Here is a 17,990-nt window from a genome sequence, read left to right on the forward strand (position 1 = left end):
GCAGTGGGTGTATTCAGGCCACTCTGGTAGCCCTGTTCCTCAACAGATTAAGGCCCTGTCTGTAGCAAGAGTTGCCGTGTTATCGGACCCTCCCCCAGGCGATCCCGGGGCGCCGCCCATAGGCCCATATAAGGACTTCCGCCTCATTTGTCTTCATTTTGTGATCATGTGTTGCACCTGGGACTGGGAGCATTTAAGGAGCCTCGCTCCAGCCTGTAGTTGCCATGAATTAAACCTTGCGTGATCCTTTAAGCTGTCATCTTGTCTTGGTCAAGCTGTCTTCAAGTCTGGTTCTCTAAGCAGTTCTGTTAAATCACATCCAGTTCATGCTCCCCAGTGGCTCATGAAGCAGATTCACAACACACTCGCAAAAGCTCAGCTTGTGGCTGCTTTCTGTTCTCCCCTGTTGCTCCCTGTTACTCCCAGTCCCAGGTTTGTTGTGTTCACCATTTGGTTTGTCACATTTTGTTTGATTTCCAGTTTTGTCTGTTAGATTGCTGCACCTTGTTTTCTTTGCACCTTATTTTGTATTCCTTTTGTGTTTTAATAAATCTTACTTAGATCCATCTCTGCAAGTGTTCCCCTGTCTGTCTCGCTATACACAGTGTATAAGTGCAGAAGGACAAACGCTAGGAGGTGTTTGGAGTGGCATTCCAATTTCACCTCTTCCATATTTTTGCCAGACATTGACTGGATAAAAAGCTCAGATAAAGTCCATATCATGCATGTAGTGTATTTTATGTCTGTTGAAATCATCTCAACATTTCAAGCATGATTCTATTTATGTTTTTTGCTTCTACAACATAGAAATAAATTGCACATTTATACATTGGCATCACACCAATGGCACGACATGTTACAAGATGAATCTACAGAAAGAGCCTTTGTGTGCAAAGTTTCACGGAACATTCATCTTGTAAAATGTCATTATTTTTGATAAATATACACAACTGTTCACTGAGGGGGACAACACACATTAACAGTGTTCATTTGTAATTTATTTTTCACTATTCAATTTTAATTGCATTAGTCATTCATTAAAAAACACAAAACTTTACTTTTAAAACAGAGAACAGATGCTCAGTACAAAAGTAGTATTATTTTAGATGAACATTTTAGAGAACAGTCATGTGAGATAACAACATCTATGATCTATTCTTTGTATTTTTTAATACCTGTCCACTGTATTGGACAGCATGCGTGAAATGTTATAAACCTTCAATTAAAACAATTTAAAAATAACTATATTAAGTGAATTTTATTTAATGACTTTTTTTAAAACTTCATTATTTTACAACATTGTAAATCCCATAGCTATTTAAACAAAGCTTGACACTTGGAATTTAAAAGATAAAACATTAAACTCAAAAGAGGCCAGGTGATGTCACATTACAAAATACAAAATAATTTATAATAATAATATATAATAATAAATAACGGAATAGGAACAGCTAACATTTATCTACCTTAATATCTGCCTGGTGCTTTTAGCCCTTGCTTACAAAGCTGTCACTGCTGCCCATTTTGTCTTGTCCTTGACAAAAAATGTTAAACCTATGGCAGGCTATTCTGTGTAAACCTGTTCTACTACATAATCATTTGCAAATGTAATGATATCTGTCATTGCCATCAGAATCAACACATCCTGATAAAGGTCATTGGTAACCTGCTCATGGTAGTTCATCACAGGGAAGATACAGTTCATTGGCACTCCCACTTTGTCACTGCACTCCTTCATCTATAGGTCAAACACAGAATTTTGTTCCGTACACACTTTTTAAAAATGTCACATTTGTATTTTTAACTGCTGTATCTGTATTTTAGTAAGAACTATGTCTTGCAAAATGGATACAAAAGTGTTGGAAAATAAGTATTTGGTCAATAATAACTCAAGTTCAACTCAATACGATGAGTGGAGGACAGAAAAGCTTCTTAAAGAAGTTACAGGTCTGTAAGAGCCATAAATCTTGCTTGTTTGTGGATGACCAAATACTTATTTTCCACTATAATTTACAAATAAATTCTTTAAAAATCCTACAGTGTGATTTCCTGGATTTCTGTTCATTTTGTCTTTCATAGTTGAAGTGTACCTATGATGAAAATTACAGACCTCTCTCATCTTTCTAAGTAGAAGAACTTGCTCAATCAGTGGCTGACTAAATACTTTTTGGCCCCATGTGACATAAGGAATAAATCTACAGTGGTGTAAACAGGTATGAAAAAAAAGGTGTACTTACCTTGTCTTTTATTTTCTTGCTGGTGTAAATCTTTGTCAGGTCCTTGCTGACTAGTGGACATGCTTTGTCCACCATGGACATTACAATGGCTTGGGGAATTTCTGTTGATATTGATATTAGTCGTATTTTTTTACATGAGAAGATGCCGCAACCAAAACACTTGCTTACATGGTGGACAGTATGATAGAACTGATCAGCTAGTTGATTAGTATAGATAGTAGCAATTAAAGGTTATCAGCAGAAGCGGTTAAAAGTGACAATTTTAAAGTGGAATAAGACATTTGGACTAAAAGAATGGACAGAAACTTAAATGGTTTAGAAAATTAGAAATGCTGTTTCTTTCCTTCGCTCTTCTTTGAACTGATTAATTCATACATTTGAAAGATACATCAATTGCAGTTAAGATTAACTTGACATCACACATTATTAATACAGATTTTTTTGTATAACAGCTTTGTATGTGGCTCAGGCAATCAGGTATATATACAGATATGGACTGAGGATAGATTTGTTAGGATAGATGCTTTAGCATTTCAAAGAAGTCATCAGAAATTTTTACTTTTTTAAAAAAGTGGATGGAAGTTGTTACATTAGATCTTGTGTTGATATGCTTTATTCACAAAATGTTATATTTGATGCTGTATTTTATTACAAGTTTTATGTTTCTTTTAGTATAATCCGTGGCTCTGATTCTGAGATTTTTTTTCTCATTTTGGAACCAAAACAGGTGTTTAGTGTTCATTGTTAATATGCATAACATTTATGGCATGAACTCGTTAACATCTTACTGAGGCCACATGTAAGCATTTCAATGGCGATAAGGAAAATGCGGCACACAGAGCATTTTGTCGGAGTTTGCCTAGCCAATCTAGCCAATTGTTTTGCATTTTTCTTGTTACCTTGGTGTTATAGTTTTTTATAGTTGTATATTTTTACCATAATTAAAAATACAAAAAAATGGTTATTTTGATGGAAGAAAAAATGTCCTGAGTTTTGGTTTCGTTTTCGGTACATCACTAATAGATATAAATAGTATGCGTACCCAACTTGCGAGCTTTTTCGCGAACATACTTCATCTTCTGATTCACTTCTTCAGAGATGAGGGAAATGTTGTCTGCTGGCAGAACACTCACCAGACAATGAACTTTGTCTTTCAGACTGGGCTCGCTGTTGTAGTTTAGATTTTCTTCATTAAGTGGACTAACAGGATTGAACTAAAAGAGAAACAAAAGTCATTAGCAATTTAAAATCAAATGTATAAATCAAAACTAAGCTTACTGTAGAACTATTGCACGCAATACCATTATAAATCGTAATAGACTTTTCTGTGTTTTTGAAGATGTTATTTACATTTCTCTTAAATACAGCTGTGAGCCTCTCTTTTCCATTAATTAACTTGACTGAACTTTTGGCTATATATATATATATATATATATATATATATAAAGGTAGTGAAAATGAGTGTATACTTTAGCTGTTTGAATATTTTTTTTTATGTCTTACAGTCTTAGCAAAAAGTAGGATGACTCCCCAAATGTTAAGAAATCACCCTGGTAATGGCAAGGTTGTTTCTTACTTTTGACTTTTTTTGTAAAGCAATTCTCAACTGCTGACATCAACCTGATTGGTGTGAGCTAATTACCGGAAACACCAAGGCTGCCATGAAGGTGGTGCATTTGAGCAGACAGATATGTGAATGACTGAGAATATCTAAAGGTTAAATATAAAAAGCTTACAATAGGCTTTTGTGAGAGTGTAGTTTGTGAGATTTTTTTGTATTTATAGTAATTTATTTATTGTGTCTGTGCTGGCAATTTAGCAACTTACTGTGTAGCCACTTTTCATGTGACCATTTAATATGTTGATTATATCCTCTGTGTGAACCCCCCTTGAAGTTCCTGGTTCCAGACCCATGATATCAGCAAAGGAAAACGGATAGAAAGATCCCAGAACATCTTTCTTCAGCCTGTGATATTTGAACTGGACAGAAAACACAGAAAATATTCTGAAAGGACATGTTCAGTCTTTGTGGAAACAGTTTAACAGTTGTACATCTCTGTGAGGCAAATTAGAACTTCATCTTGCAACAATACAGTGACCCAAAATAAAACAAAAGAACAAAATGGAAGTAGACTGGCCAGGTCAGTCACTAGACTGTAACACAATTGAGCATGCATTTCACTCGTTTGCTGATGTCTGTGGTTTGTTGGCTTGATGCTGTTATTGCAGGTGTAACCACCAGGGCTTCTGCTCTGTAGGTTGAGTAGGAATTCACCGCTACTGTTGCTGCCAGATGGTACTCACAACTGTAGATAATTTCATGAAGTACAAAAGATGGAGTGAAATGGTTGTTTTAATCTTGCATCCTGGAAGTCTTCAGTTGTCATTCAACAGTGTGTCACTCCACATCAAAGGCAGAATTGAAACACTCACCACAAGGCCTTCAAACACAATCTGACGTTCATCAGATCCCAAACAGTACCTGGATTTGTCACTGAGAATGACAATTCCAGTTCATAGCAGTTTGTGGCCGTGTGCTCATATAGCTACTGCTCCCAACACCTTGTAACATCATGATTAAAAAGGCCTGTATGGCAATTCATCAAATCGACCTTCCTGGTCCAGTGCAGTAATGCATCCCCTCTCAAAGTCCTCTTTTAGTCAACTGGGCAAAATGTCTTTGAGTGCATCATAGAGGCATATCCAGCAATCTCTCACCAAGAGAGACACTACCCGAAAGTAGCCTCTGAGAGCCCTTTTATATCGCAGTGGGGGAAGCAATCTGACGTTTCTATATGGGTGTGTTATAAACCTATGCAACTAAATTTTTGGATGTTCTAAGTGAAATTAGGTTAACAAATCCTCTACAGGAAATACACCTAAATGTAAAAAAGGAGGATAATTTCATTTCCAACATTCAATTGAACAAAAACACAGTAATTATGCTTTATAATGTGCAGGAGATGTGAACTTGACAAAATCAATCAACACATGTAATTTGACCAGGGGTGCCAAAACCTGGTCACCCCTGAAACATGACAGTCTTGGTGCCAGTCTAAAGCTCCTATCGAACTGTTGCTTTATTATTACCTTCACAGTGAAGCTGAAACTTTTACCAACTGCTGAATCTGCCAGTGCACCAGTTGTGTTGTGGCCTTGGAGAACGGTGTTGACCGAGTTGATAAAACTGGACTTTCCTCCTCCGATTGGGCCATGCAGCAGAATATTGAGCTGATTGACTTCTGGTGTACTAAGCTGGAATTCCTTCAGTTTTCTCAACATTTCTTTTCTGTTAGCTTCACTATTTAGTAAACATAAAAGGAAATTAGCTTGACAAATGTGGCTGATTTATGGGAAATATGGACTGCAAAGGTTTGTTTATAGTCACTGCTCATACCTCCAAGTCACCAGCCTCCATGGTTCATCAAATTCTGTGAAAATGACAATGAATTTAATTTAATACTTATATAACCAAATATAAAAGTTTAGTGTGATCAGAGTTATATATAGAAAATCTTAATCCATATAAATTTTCTTCAGAAACTTACCTGGGGATAAAGGGGGAGAGGTGTACCTAGAAGCCTACTGAACATTTTGCACTTCACCTGCAGTGAACATGATGCAGTGAAACAATTCAGTTCTCCTGCTATTCTTGACTTACTCCAGCACACAAGTACAAATAAACTTTTCAGCGAACTATTCGTTCACCTACTCACAAGGTTCCTTTCACATCACAGGGAGTTTTTTCTTGGCATTGTCTCTCTCTTCTTGCTCATAAATGACTATTTATTTACAACACTATGAGCTAATAAATCAAATTAAATTTATTTACTCAACCACCATCTCACTTCTTTGTAAGATCAATCTATCTGTCCTCTTTATTACTAGGTGTTCCACTCTTGGCCCTTGGCCATACTGATACAAACTCATTTCAAGTTCTCTATCAAGCTCTCGCTTCTATCTTTCACAGCCTAACTTGTGATGTGCTGTTTTTTTACGGCAATATAAAAGCTCTAATTGGAATTATTGCAATTAATAAGGCTATTTCATCTGCATTTCAGCTCAAAATACGGTTGATATGAATTGCACACACCTTACAGTCTCTCCACCCTCCAAGATATGTTTGTCCATAACTACAAAACAATGCTAACTTCCTGTTTTCCACAGTGGATATGAACTGCCTTCGCAAAATCACATCTAAAACGGTTATAAAGTACCATATACAACAATAATCTGAGTTGTATGTGTCACATACGGAACCACTAAGTGCAAATTGACCATTAATAAATAGCTGACTTTGTAAATTTCTCATTACTAATAACCATCATACTGGGATTCTGAACTTTACTTTGTGACACCAGCAAATATTTAAAAACTGAAAGATTGACAACAATATGGATTGCTTTTTAGTTTGTTCAATACAACAGGAATGATTGTTTCACTTACCTGAATAAAGAGAATAAAGAAAAAATAATTATTAGAAATTATGAGAATTGTCCTCTGTTGGTCCAGCTCTGCACTGTGTATGCCCCTGAGGAAATACTGGCTCTTACTGCACTTTTACTTTCATTTTAGCTCATGAGACATCCCACTGCCCCGTATCATGTCCCTTCATGGTTTGTGACTGAGAGCCAAACATCACTGCACACAGTCTTTTTTTAGATTGAGTTTAGTTACGTTTCATTAAGATCTTTAGAACCATAAGCTACTGACTAGTCTTTCCACATGGCAAACTTAAGTATAAACACTTCCTTCACATTGTAGACACAATGTCTGTTCAATTTCTGAAATAAAACATACTTTGCACATGCCTTGCCACATTTAATGTGTGTTTTTTAAATTATTATTACAGTATAAACAGTAATTATTTACTTTGTAATGTGCAGAGGGGTGTCTTTGAAGATTTGTGGACTTAGTTGCATTTAGAACATTAACTATATATTTGACTACAGGTAAAACTATTATTTATACTTTATGTATACACAGCATATATCATCACTGTCACGCAAAACCTTGTTTTTTTCCATTTTTAAGTTTAAGTTTTTCACTTTTTGACATCATGTGAATCTGACGGATGTTGTTTTTGTTTCATTGTGTCAAAATCTCAATTGAAATGATCCAAAATTACATGGGATAACATTTTGTAGATTAACTTTCACTGTAAGTAAAGAAGGTTTTTCATTCTCCTGTAAAGTTAGCAATTTGGAGATGCATGTTTTTGTGTGTGTGTGTGTGTGTGACAGCGATGAAATATATATATATATATATATGCACTCTTGGTAAAGCCCATAAAAAAACTAAAAAAAACTAGCTAGTTTCTCCAAATACAGCCTATGTGTGCCCATAAATACCCAAATAAACTTGCCTGGAACTGATACTCTACAGTTTTAGTAGTTGCTATTCACACCCCATAAACCCAGGTAAATGGCATGTGGGGCCACTACACCATTACTAGACTACCACACAGCATTACCAGACCAGAACCCTGGTACACTGGTCAACCAGCACCAGAACATCAAAAATCAAAAAAAGTTTTAAACGCTTGTATATGGCTCAACCAACGCCATACCAGCATTAATAAAAATATATCATTCGTGCTGGTCTAAGATGTTATGTTCAGCAGGTATGTAGCTGCTGTATTTTTTTTTTTTTTTGATGATGATGATAATGATTAATTATAATGAATCATTAAAATAAATAATTTTAAAAATCACACTCAATGCTCCACACTCCTGTCCAGTTGGCAGCGGTAGTGCTGGTTTTCCAGCCGGCTTTAAAAACATAGCTAATTAGAAGAAGAACAGGGACTATGGCTGGGCTGCAACCTCAGGTAGCTTAGCTGTTGTGCCAATAGATAAAACTACGAACCTGAGTAGCTATCTTGTGGTTATTATTTGATTTTCCATTTATGGTAAACGTTATAGAGCTACATTTCTGTTTTTGGAGCTGGCGGCAAGCTCTGTTTCAGTGCTTATTTAACTAGCTAGCTTAGACGAGCTAGATAACAGCTAGTGCTAGCTATGTGGCTAGCTGAACTGTAGGCTTGTGTTCCTCTGTGTACGTGGCAGTGACCGTGTAAGTCAGCTTTTACGTGTAGTTTATTAGAAAAGCTCGTCATCTGAAATGAATTATATAGGAGCTGTGGCTAATATTTCGTGACACACCGGAGGGGCTGTTGTTTACGTAGCTAGCTAGCTAGCTAGCTAATTAGGCTAACGTAGGTGCATTAGGTGGCGTGTCAAGTGGACTAGTCTGTACTGTATTTTACATAGAGCGCTAATGTAATGCATGCAATGCTTAAAGCTAATGTAGCTAACACATTAGTACAATTTACAAATCAGATATGTCCGCCTGTTAACCTCAATGTAAGGTTTGTAGCGCTAGCTAGGCTGATTCGGGCTGGTCTACAGCTTTGTAATATACAGCTATAATATATAGCAGGGTTTTTGCGGATTGCACCCCACAGGAATGAATGGAGTGCAAACCTGCCAAGGTGATATAGCTAAGACTAGACTAGTAACACCTAGCTAACCAACCACATGGGGTACCAAAGCAACCACTGGGCAGTGCCTGAGCTACCGCCTGAGACACTATTGCTACCACCTGGGATGCCAAAGTAACTGCCTAGCAATTACTAAGCAGTATCATGGCAAGCACCAGAAATGTCATAGCAATCACATTGCAAAGCTATAACACTCCTCTATCAAGCACTTAGTAAGACTGTAGCAACCATCTTGAATATCAAGTCATGGGACTGCCATGCAAGCGCCTAACAATACCCTAGCAACAACTAAACAAAACTATATCAATCATCTTGCAATATTGTAGCATCCATCTAGCATCACATTGAATACCACAGAAACCACATAGCAACAGCCTATCAACTGTCACGCTAGCTGCACAATCATTCTGCATTTTCTGTAGGAAATTTTGTAGTTTAGTCTGATTACTTCTCTATAATGTCTTAAGAGAGTCTTGTCTTCTTAGTTGAGAATTATTCACAGCCAATGCAACACACAACCTACCAGTTAAGATGATCTTAACACTAAGATGCTTTGGGAAAATATTAGCAGTTCTCTCTCTGCAATGTCACCAATCCGATCCTGCATATAGGAAATGTTGTCAGGAAGAATTAATAAGCCAATGCTGTACTGTCAGATTAGTCTGACAGTAGCACAGAATTGCATGTAGCAACACAAAACGGAAAGCAAAATGAAATAAGTCATGTTAAAACATCAGTAGAAGGGCTATTAATTTGGAGTAAAGTCTTATGGAGCTTTATCCAGAGTGACGGACTGTCAGTTTTATTAATGTTTTTTTTTTTTTCCCCCCCACACAGGGAGATCCGTTGAAAATGTCTTACAGAGAAAACTGGAAGTGAGTATATTTTAAATGCACTAATTTTTTTGCACTATATCTTTGGAGCGTCAGGAACGTTTTAAGCAGAGTATTATTTGGTGTAAAGGTCCAAGGAAAGCTTAGATTTTGCAAATTGTTGTTATATGATATGCATCACTGGATTTGCCAGTCATGGGATGGAACCAGTTCTTATTCACTGTGCTCAAGGTCTAATATCCATAACCTTAGAGCACATTTAGGTCGATGTTTGGACAGAGGACTGTGTAAGATTGATGATTGTATTCATGTTTTTTAAAGTATGTTTTAAATTTAACAATATAATTTTCTTCTGGAAATTGTTTGTTCCAACTGATAAAACTTCATAAACATCTCAACTCAATATTGTAATGCATATTGTATATCGCTAACCCCTACTACTGTGCCTGCCATCATTAGCATTCACACAGTTTGTACACAGTTTGTGTACACATAATATACAAATACCATTTTACAAAATCCAACAGTTCTAAATATCTATTCAGTGCAGTAAACAATTTTCTACCCATTTTTAACAAAGAAATCTGTGAAACCCCAAATGATTCATATGTCGATATTGGTGTCAAATGGTCTCTTTTCTTTTACTTGTTTGGGAGGCTGTGTTCACCTGGCTTTTTGCGTGTGTTTGTCTTTCTTTAGGGTGCAGCACGAAAAGCTGCATGTCAAACACAGAGGTCATGAGGCAATGCACGCTGAGATGGTTCTGATCCTTATTGCCACCCTAGTGGTTGCTCAAATTGTGCTTGTCCAGTGGAAGCAGAGACACTGCAGATCATACAATGTGAGTGCCACAGTAATCTGGGAGTTAGAACCAGTGATTGTAGAAGACATGGACAGTGCAACGTCTCTCAAAAGTGAAGCAGCCACAGGTCTAGCACCTATAACTCTCACCAAATTTTTCAAATGACAGAACCGCTCATTTTTTTCCTCTAAACATTCCATCTCCAGTGTGTAATTTTAACAGTTTGTTTTCTATGTGCTAATATTAATCATTAACATTATTAAATTTTCCCCAGAAATCAGTTTTTAAAATGTTATTTTGCTTTCTTTTTAGAAGAAGGTGGGCTTACACTTCCTACAATGACTGACTTATGATGTCCATGTTTTCTACAGTCATTGGTTAAAACAGAAATGGCAAGCAACCACTGAAGGTGGTGTCAGATGTGAAGTTCGGTCCCCTAAATCCTTTCTGTGTTGCAGAACATGAATACTGGTTAAAAAAACTGGTCTGACCACTGTCTTGTAGAAAAAAGAAAAAGACATGCAGACTAACTTAGATTTTCTTGATATGTATGTTAAGAACTATATCAAAGGGGCTTTCCAGTCTAAAACTAGCATTTGATGTTATACACTGCTTTCTCACTACAATACCCAACGTGCATTATACAAATATGTAATGCTACCATTGAGAAATTTCTTCCTGATGATAATAAAATCCTGATCGCTAGCTTAACCACTGATGTAGAGGATGATAAATAAATGCAGTAATGATGTTTGGTATCTTATCGTATCATTACTATTAGCTCCGTTCTGCGTTTGTCAAAAAAAAAAAAAAAAAAAAACTCTGAAGGAGCTCTAAGCTAAGATTGGAAAGACTCTGCATATGTTCTTTGCCAGTCAAAGCTTTATGGGATAATGACATAATGGCAGATAATCTTGACTACCCACCCAATGGCATGTGGGAAACTCCAAGGTCAACAGGAAAAATTTCTTTGATCTGATGAGACCAATGTGAAGCTTTTTTGCCATCAGACTAGACGCTTTTTTTGGCAGACATCAAACACTGCATATCACCACAAACACACCATTGCCATCATGAAGCAGGGTTGTGGCAGCATCAATTTAACTCATTCAGAGCGGTGGCCTTCCTCACTAGTCTCCTTGCACGGTCACTCAGTTTGTGAGGATGGCCTGTTCTAGACTGATTTACACATATTCTTTTCATTTCTTAATTATGGATTTAACTGAACATCAGGAGATGACTTGAAACCCACTAAATCCTTTTTGTATCCATCCCCTAACTTTCAATAATCTTTTACTGTTTTAATTTACTTAAATTAAGTCTGTCACTTTAAAGGGGGTAAATATAAATATCTTTTTTTTAATTGACATTACTTTGTAGAAATCAGTCTTCATTCATGACATTTAAAGCATTGTTTTTTTTTCTTCTAAGTTTTGTGAAAAAAAGAAAGAAAAAAGTGCAAAACTTCCAATGTTGTAAATAATTTTATAGGCACTGTATGTTGCAAATATACAGAGCATAACTGATTCAGTATTTGGCAGTTAATTCAGTATTTCTATATTAGCTAAGCCAAGCAACATTTGATTGGGTTTGTCCTTAAACTGGCCCTACATGTTTGAGTGAAGATTACTTCATCATACTCTTCGTCTCTTCTTCTTCCTTTTTTTGTCTTGCAGTTGGTAACGCTTCTGCAGATGTGGGTGGTGCCTCTGTACTTCACCATAAAGCTTTACTGGTGGCGATTTCTGTCAACATGGGGCATGTTCTCTGTGATCACTAGCTATGTCATTTTCAGAGCTACTCGAAAACCTCTTTCTGTTAGAACACCCAGGTATTAAATGTTTAAATGTAATAAGTGTCGGTGCATAGTGCAAATATGTTTCTAAACTCTGAGTATCTCATATTTTTGACTATTGACAGTTTAGTAAGAGAATATGTATCTTTTTTACAGAATGGTGTATAAGTGGTTTCTTCTCATTTATAAACTGAGCTACGCTGTGGGTGTGTTCGGTTATCTTGCCATTATGTTTACTATGTTTGGATTCAATGTTTTCTTCAGGTAGGTGAACTTTTATTCAGCATACTCTTGGATATTGGATAGTGCTCTGAAGACTAACATATATGTGGGATTATTTATTGAATTTAAATCATTGTATTTATAGTTTGTATATGGTATTTTCTAAATGTGACGCTACTTTTCTGCAGCATACTAAACCACTTAAAGGTATATTTAAAAAACGTATTGTGACACATTGTGTAAATGTCTAAGTACAGTATTATGAAAATATACAGAATCAGTATTTTTCTAGGATATTTTACACATGTTTGTTCATTTTTGGAAGGATCAAAGCAGAGGACTCCATGGATGTGGGAGTGATCATGCTGTTCTATGGGCTGTATTATGGAGTGATGGGCCGTGACTTTGCTGAAATCTGCTCAGACTACATGGCATCCACTATAGGGGTACACAGGCTTTTTATGATTGTAGTTTTTTTGGCTACTGTCAATCAGTTAATTATCATATGTCTCATATGTTTCATTTTGTATCACACTCTATACTATATATAAATGGAAACAGTAGCAATAATATGCAAATTGTCTTTTTTGACTTATATATTTGTTACAGTATTATAACGTGGGTGGAATGCCATCTCGGAACCTGAGTCATGACATATGCGCTGTGTGTGGACAAAAGACGTTTGTCGACGTGGATGAGGAGGGCATTATTGAGGATACCTACCAGCTCTCCTGCAATCATATGTATGTTTTTTACCCAGGGATTTTACAGTTTTAAGAGTTATTTGCTCTAGCATACTTTATTAAGACACCTAAAAGCTTGAGCTCTAAAGGGATTTTGAGTAATCAGAGTTTCTCAAGAAGGCCAACAAATAAATAAGCCTACTAAACAATAACAAACAATGCTGATCTCTCACTGATTAACGGTCCCGCTTTTCTGGCAGTTGATAACTTTACATGTTCACTAGTTATTGACCTATGACTGATAAAGCATCTTAACTGTCTCTCTGTGTTGGTCAACAGATTTCATGAATTCTGTATTCGTGGATGGTGTATTGTGGGTAAGAAGCAGACTTGTCCATACTGCAACGAAAAAGTCGACCTCAAGAGAATGATGAACAATCCGTATCCTTGAATTTATATTATTTTCCAGTTTTTGGTTTTCTTTTAGGTATACACACATGGACAAAATTATTGGTACCCCTCAGTTAATGAAAGAAAACCCACAATGGTCACAGAAATAACTTGAATCTGACAAAAGTAATAATAAATAGAAATTCAATGAAAATGAACAAATGAAAACATTGATTTTGAACCATGCCTCAGAATTAAAAAAAAAAAACCCTCATAAAATAGGCCTGGACAAAAATGATAATACCCCTAACTTAATATTTTGTTGCACAACCTTTTGAGGCAATCACTGCAATCAAACGATTCCTGTAACTGTCAATGAGACTTCTGCACCTCTCAGCAGGTATTTTGGCCCATTCCTAATGAGCAAACTGCTCCAGTTGTCTCAGGTTTGAAGGATGCCTTTTCCAAACGGCATGTTTCAGCTTCCTCCAAAGATGCTCAATAGGATTAAGGTCAGGGCTCATAGAAGGCCACTTCAAAATAGTCCAATGTTTTCCTCTTAGCCAATCTTGGGTGTTTTTAGCTGTGTTTTGGGTCATTATCCTGTTGCAAGACCCATGACCTGCGACTGAGACCAAGCTTTCTGACACTGGGCAGCACATTTCTCCCTAGAATCCCTTGATAGTCTTGAGATTCAAGACACCCTGTGCCAGATGCAGCAGTGTTCTTGATATGCTTCATTTTTCCGTCTGTTAATATAGAGCTGATGTGCCTTGGCAAAAAGTTCCATCTGTCCATAGGGCATTCTCCCAGAAGCTTTGGGGCTTGTCAACATGTAGTTTAGCAAATTCCAGTCTGGCTTTTTTTATGATTTGTTTTCAACAATGGTGTCCTCCTTGGTTGTCTCCCATGAAGCCCACTTTGGCTCAAACAACAATGGGTGGCGCGATCTGACACTGATGTTCCTTGAGCTTGAAGTTCACCTTTAATCTCAGAAGTTTTCTGGGCTCTTTTGTTACCATTCGTGTTATCTGTCTCTTTGATTTGTCATCAATTTTCCTTCTGTGGCCAAGTCCAGGGAGGTTGGCTACAGTCCCATGGATCTTAAATTTATGAATAATATGTGCAACTGTAGTCACAGGAACATCAAGCTCGATGCTTGGAGATGGTCTTATAAACGTTACCTTTAACATGCTTGTCTGTAATTTATTTTCTGATCTCCTGAGACTCCTAACTCTTTCCTTCACTTCCTCTGGTCCATGTTGAGTGTGGTACACACCATGTCACCAAACAGCACAGTGACTACCTGTAGCCCTATATAAAGGCTCACTGACTGATTACAAGACTGTAGACACCAGTGATGATAATTAGTGGACACACCTTGATTTAGCATGTCCCCTTGGTCACGTTACTTTCAGGGGTACCATCATTTTTGTCCAGCCTGCATGAGTTTTTTTTTTTTTTTTTATATATATATAATTCTGTTGAAGCATCGTTTAATATCAATGTCTATCTGTTCTGGAATGGCCAAGTCAAAGTCCAGAATTTAATACCATTGAGACTCTGTAGGTGATTTAAATTTGGTTGTACATGGAAAAACCTTATTCGCAGTTTATCTCAGAGACTGGTCGACGGTTATTGGAAGCATCTATTTTTAACCAAAGGAGAAATACCAGCTATTAGGGCATGGGGTGTTGCCCACTACATAATATCGCCCAGAGGTCCTTATTGAGCATGTTGTCAGCAAAATGATTTTTGGGCCCTACTGAAAATTATGGTTTCAATGTGTCATTATATCTTACATGATGATTGTGTCTTAGGCTTTCTGCTTCCTTAAGTCTGAACACCAGCTGGGAGAGAACACACGTTTTGTACGGACAGCTTTTGGATTGGCTACGGTACCTTGTTGCCTGGCAGCCAATCATAATCGGTGTTGTGCATGGGATAAATTTCTCACTTGGCCTTGAGTAAAGTTGCCATGAGTATTTACTTTTTCTGTATTTGTAAATTAGAGACTTTATAAAATATGAAGGGTCATGGCTTTTTTTTTTTTTTTTTACAATTTAATTTAGTTTATACACGAAGCAGAAGCCACAGTATTAACCTCAGCCATTGCCAACACTCAAAAATGAGTGACAGACATATTTTGCACATTAAAACTGTTTATTGTAGGTTTTTAAATGTTTATCACTCCTATCAAAATGGTGCCTCATAAAGTCAGTTTATGTGACCATAACCCTCAGTGCCATTACACATTGTAGGTCACATTCTTAAAGATTTTTTTTATTATAACCACTGTTAAAGATCTGCCATTAAGTATGTTTGTTATTTTGGTTAAGCTTGAGTATTTATAGATCTTAATAGTCGTATTGGTTGTTTTATTCAGGTTGTAACAGTTCAGCGCTGTGAATAGATTTCATGTGCATGATAATGCATTTGTTAATCTATCCTTGTAAATTACAAAGAATATTAGTTTACTTCATGTTAACAGGCTAATCTCTTTTTAGTTTCCAGTAGCGATACAGTAATCTTGAAAATGGGCAATACCGGACAAAGTTTTCTGTAATTTGTATTTTAATCACTTCACTTAAGATGGTCATCCATAATTAGGCTATCCCGCTCCGACTATGCATACACACAACTAGGCTAGATTTGTTACAGGATTAGACTGGATTGTTTTTTTTGTTTTTTTCTGACATCTGATCCAGCACGTTCTTCTGATAGGAGCCTAATACTGATATCAGATGATTCTGATTGAGTCATCTCTACTTTCTTGACATACCTCTGCCGTGCATTTATAACTGGCCATATCTACCAATTTAGTTATGGCCATTTTTAAATCAGTAACTAAATTCTGATATTAACTTATGTTGTAAAGAATGTCATGTCATCTCAGATCTAGGATGATCCAGGCATTTTTCAATAGATTGGGTAACAGCTGTTGAAAAGCTAAACATCATATTACATACTGAAAGAAGCAGGCTAATGTGCATGCATTAGAGAAATATTAAATCTTTGTGCATTAGAACATAGTTATTTGATACAACTAGTCTACAAGTGACTTCTTTACGAATTCTTTACTGTAGCATTTGAAGGTTGCTCAACCTAGTTTTCAGGGACCTCCACATGCTCCACATTTAGCTCCAAATATTGACTTCTGAGGAAGGTCGGTCGGTGTATTACAAGATATTAATACATGAAGTGCATCTTGCCTAAATTATACGGCTGTATTAGAAATGAAAACAAACACTGAATCAGCTCCAAAACAATTCCAGTGCAGTGCATCATCATGGTTCTCTTTCTTATAATTATAGATTGAAACATTGTTTGTTTGAACAAGCTCAAGCTTTAACCTTGTTACATACTGTATATGGTTTGCAAAGAGAACTACTGAAGTTCCTAGAAATATGTGGGATTGAGACAGAAAAATTCTAAAAATACACTGTGTGAGCCTGGAACTGCAGTATAATTCACAATGTGTAAAAAGAGGCTATTACATTTGCACATCAACTGACAGTTTGGTTTAGCTGCTGCTGTGGGCTCATGTAAAATTATTTGGTGAAGAGAAAGGTGAATAATATAATTTTTAAGTAAAAAAGAACAGTTATTAATTTGTTTACAGTTCTTGGAATTTGCACTCTAGGTTGTATAAGGGAAACGTAAATGATTATTATGCTTAATTGATGTTAAAACAGTGTCAATTATTTATTTCTCTATTTAATTTCTGCATTAGTGTTTTTAAATACTTGCAAATTGTTGTCACTGTTACTTTTCATTAATGTATTCATGCAATTGTTTTTGGCTTATATGTCCTTGTTTTGGGGGCTTCACTGTGTGTGTCTGGTACTGTAATTTAATTTAATAAGTAAAAGTATTTTAAAAAATGCGTAGTGTAAATAATAAATATTACAGTACGATGAAATAAATATTGTAAACTCAATCAATGATAATATACAATAACATGAATAAGAGAACATGAAGTTCATGAAGAACATGATCTAGTATGAATCTGCAGTGTAATATATAGTTTATACAAGTCTCCTTAGTAAACAGTATGCAGTAAATCATCTTCTGCAATGTCTGACTGCTGAAACGAATGAATTAGCACAGTCCCTATTAATTTAAGATTAAGACGGAATTACTGTTATTTACAACACACATTAAGGGTCATCCAAGCTATGATGTTTCAGTCCAGGCTATCTGGGCAACATACACTGAATAGTTTAGCAAGAACAAACCTGATATTAATGAAAGGAACGTGCTCGTTTAAAGAAGTGGGAAATGAAACTAAATGAAAAAGGAACACTTTTTGCATAGTACTCAGTATAAATACATATATACTTGCAATCTTAATGTGGAGCACTGAAATCAGTATAATATATTAAAGTACATTTAGAAAAGCAGGGCTATTTCTGCCTTGTTGGGTGACATTTGGCAAACTGAATGAACTCACTTAATGCTATTTTAAGCCCTTGAGGTTTGGTGTCCAGGTTGTGACGTTTTGATACTGGCATCATTTAGAGAGA

At 36.3% G+C, this 17,990-nt stretch overlaps 2 protein-coding genes across 3 annotated transcripts; one reads left to right on the plus strand and one right to left on the minus strand.

Annotated features, from left to right (window-relative positions):
• Positions 1–980: 980 nt before the first annotated feature.
• Positions 981–6,769, minus strand: ifi44b (interferon induced protein 44b). Its single transcript, XM_072657293.1, has 8 exons — positions 6,684–6,769; positions 5,786–5,842; positions 5,635–5,668; positions 5,328–5,538; positions 4,065–4,217; positions 3,280–3,451; positions 2,238–2,338; positions 981–1,738 (listed from the first exon to the last, which is right to left on the minus strand). Exons 4-8 carry the CDS (start codon positions 5,517–5,519, stop codon positions 1,565–1,567), a joined length of 792 nt encoding a protein of 263 aa, XP_072513394.1. The 5' UTR covers positions 5,520–5,538; positions 5,635–5,668; positions 5,786–5,842; positions 6,684–6,769; the 3' UTR covers positions 981–1,564.
• Positions 6,770–8,004: 1,235 nt separating this feature from the next.
• Positions 8,005–17,390, plus strand: rnf175 (ring finger protein 175). 2 transcript variants are annotated; one of them, XM_072657910.1, is made up of 9 exons: positions 8,005–8,067; positions 9,577–9,614; positions 10,272–10,413; positions 12,051–12,205; positions 12,326–12,433; positions 12,717–12,837; positions 13,001–13,134; positions 13,414–13,515; positions 15,315–17,390. In XM_072657910.1, exons 1-9 carry the CDS (start codon positions 8,047–8,049, stop codon positions 15,433–15,435), a joined length of 942 nt encoding a protein of 313 aa, XP_072514011.1. In that variant the 5' UTR covers positions 8,005–8,046; the 3' UTR covers positions 15,436–17,390. The 2 variants fall into 2 exon arrangements, with proteins under 2 accessions (XP_072514011.1, XP_072514012.1); XM_072657911.1 differs by lacking the exon at positions 8,005–8,067 and adding an exon at positions 8,090–8,312.
• Positions 17,391–17,990: the final 600 nt, after the last annotated feature.

The sequence above is a fragment of the Salminus brasiliensis genome, chromosome 15, assembly GCF_030463535.1.
Source record: "Salminus brasiliensis chromosome 15, fSalBra1.hap2, whole genome shotgun sequence".
Taxonomy (NCBI): Eukaryota; Metazoa; Chordata; class Actinopteri; order Characiformes; family Bryconidae; genus Salminus; species Salminus brasiliensis.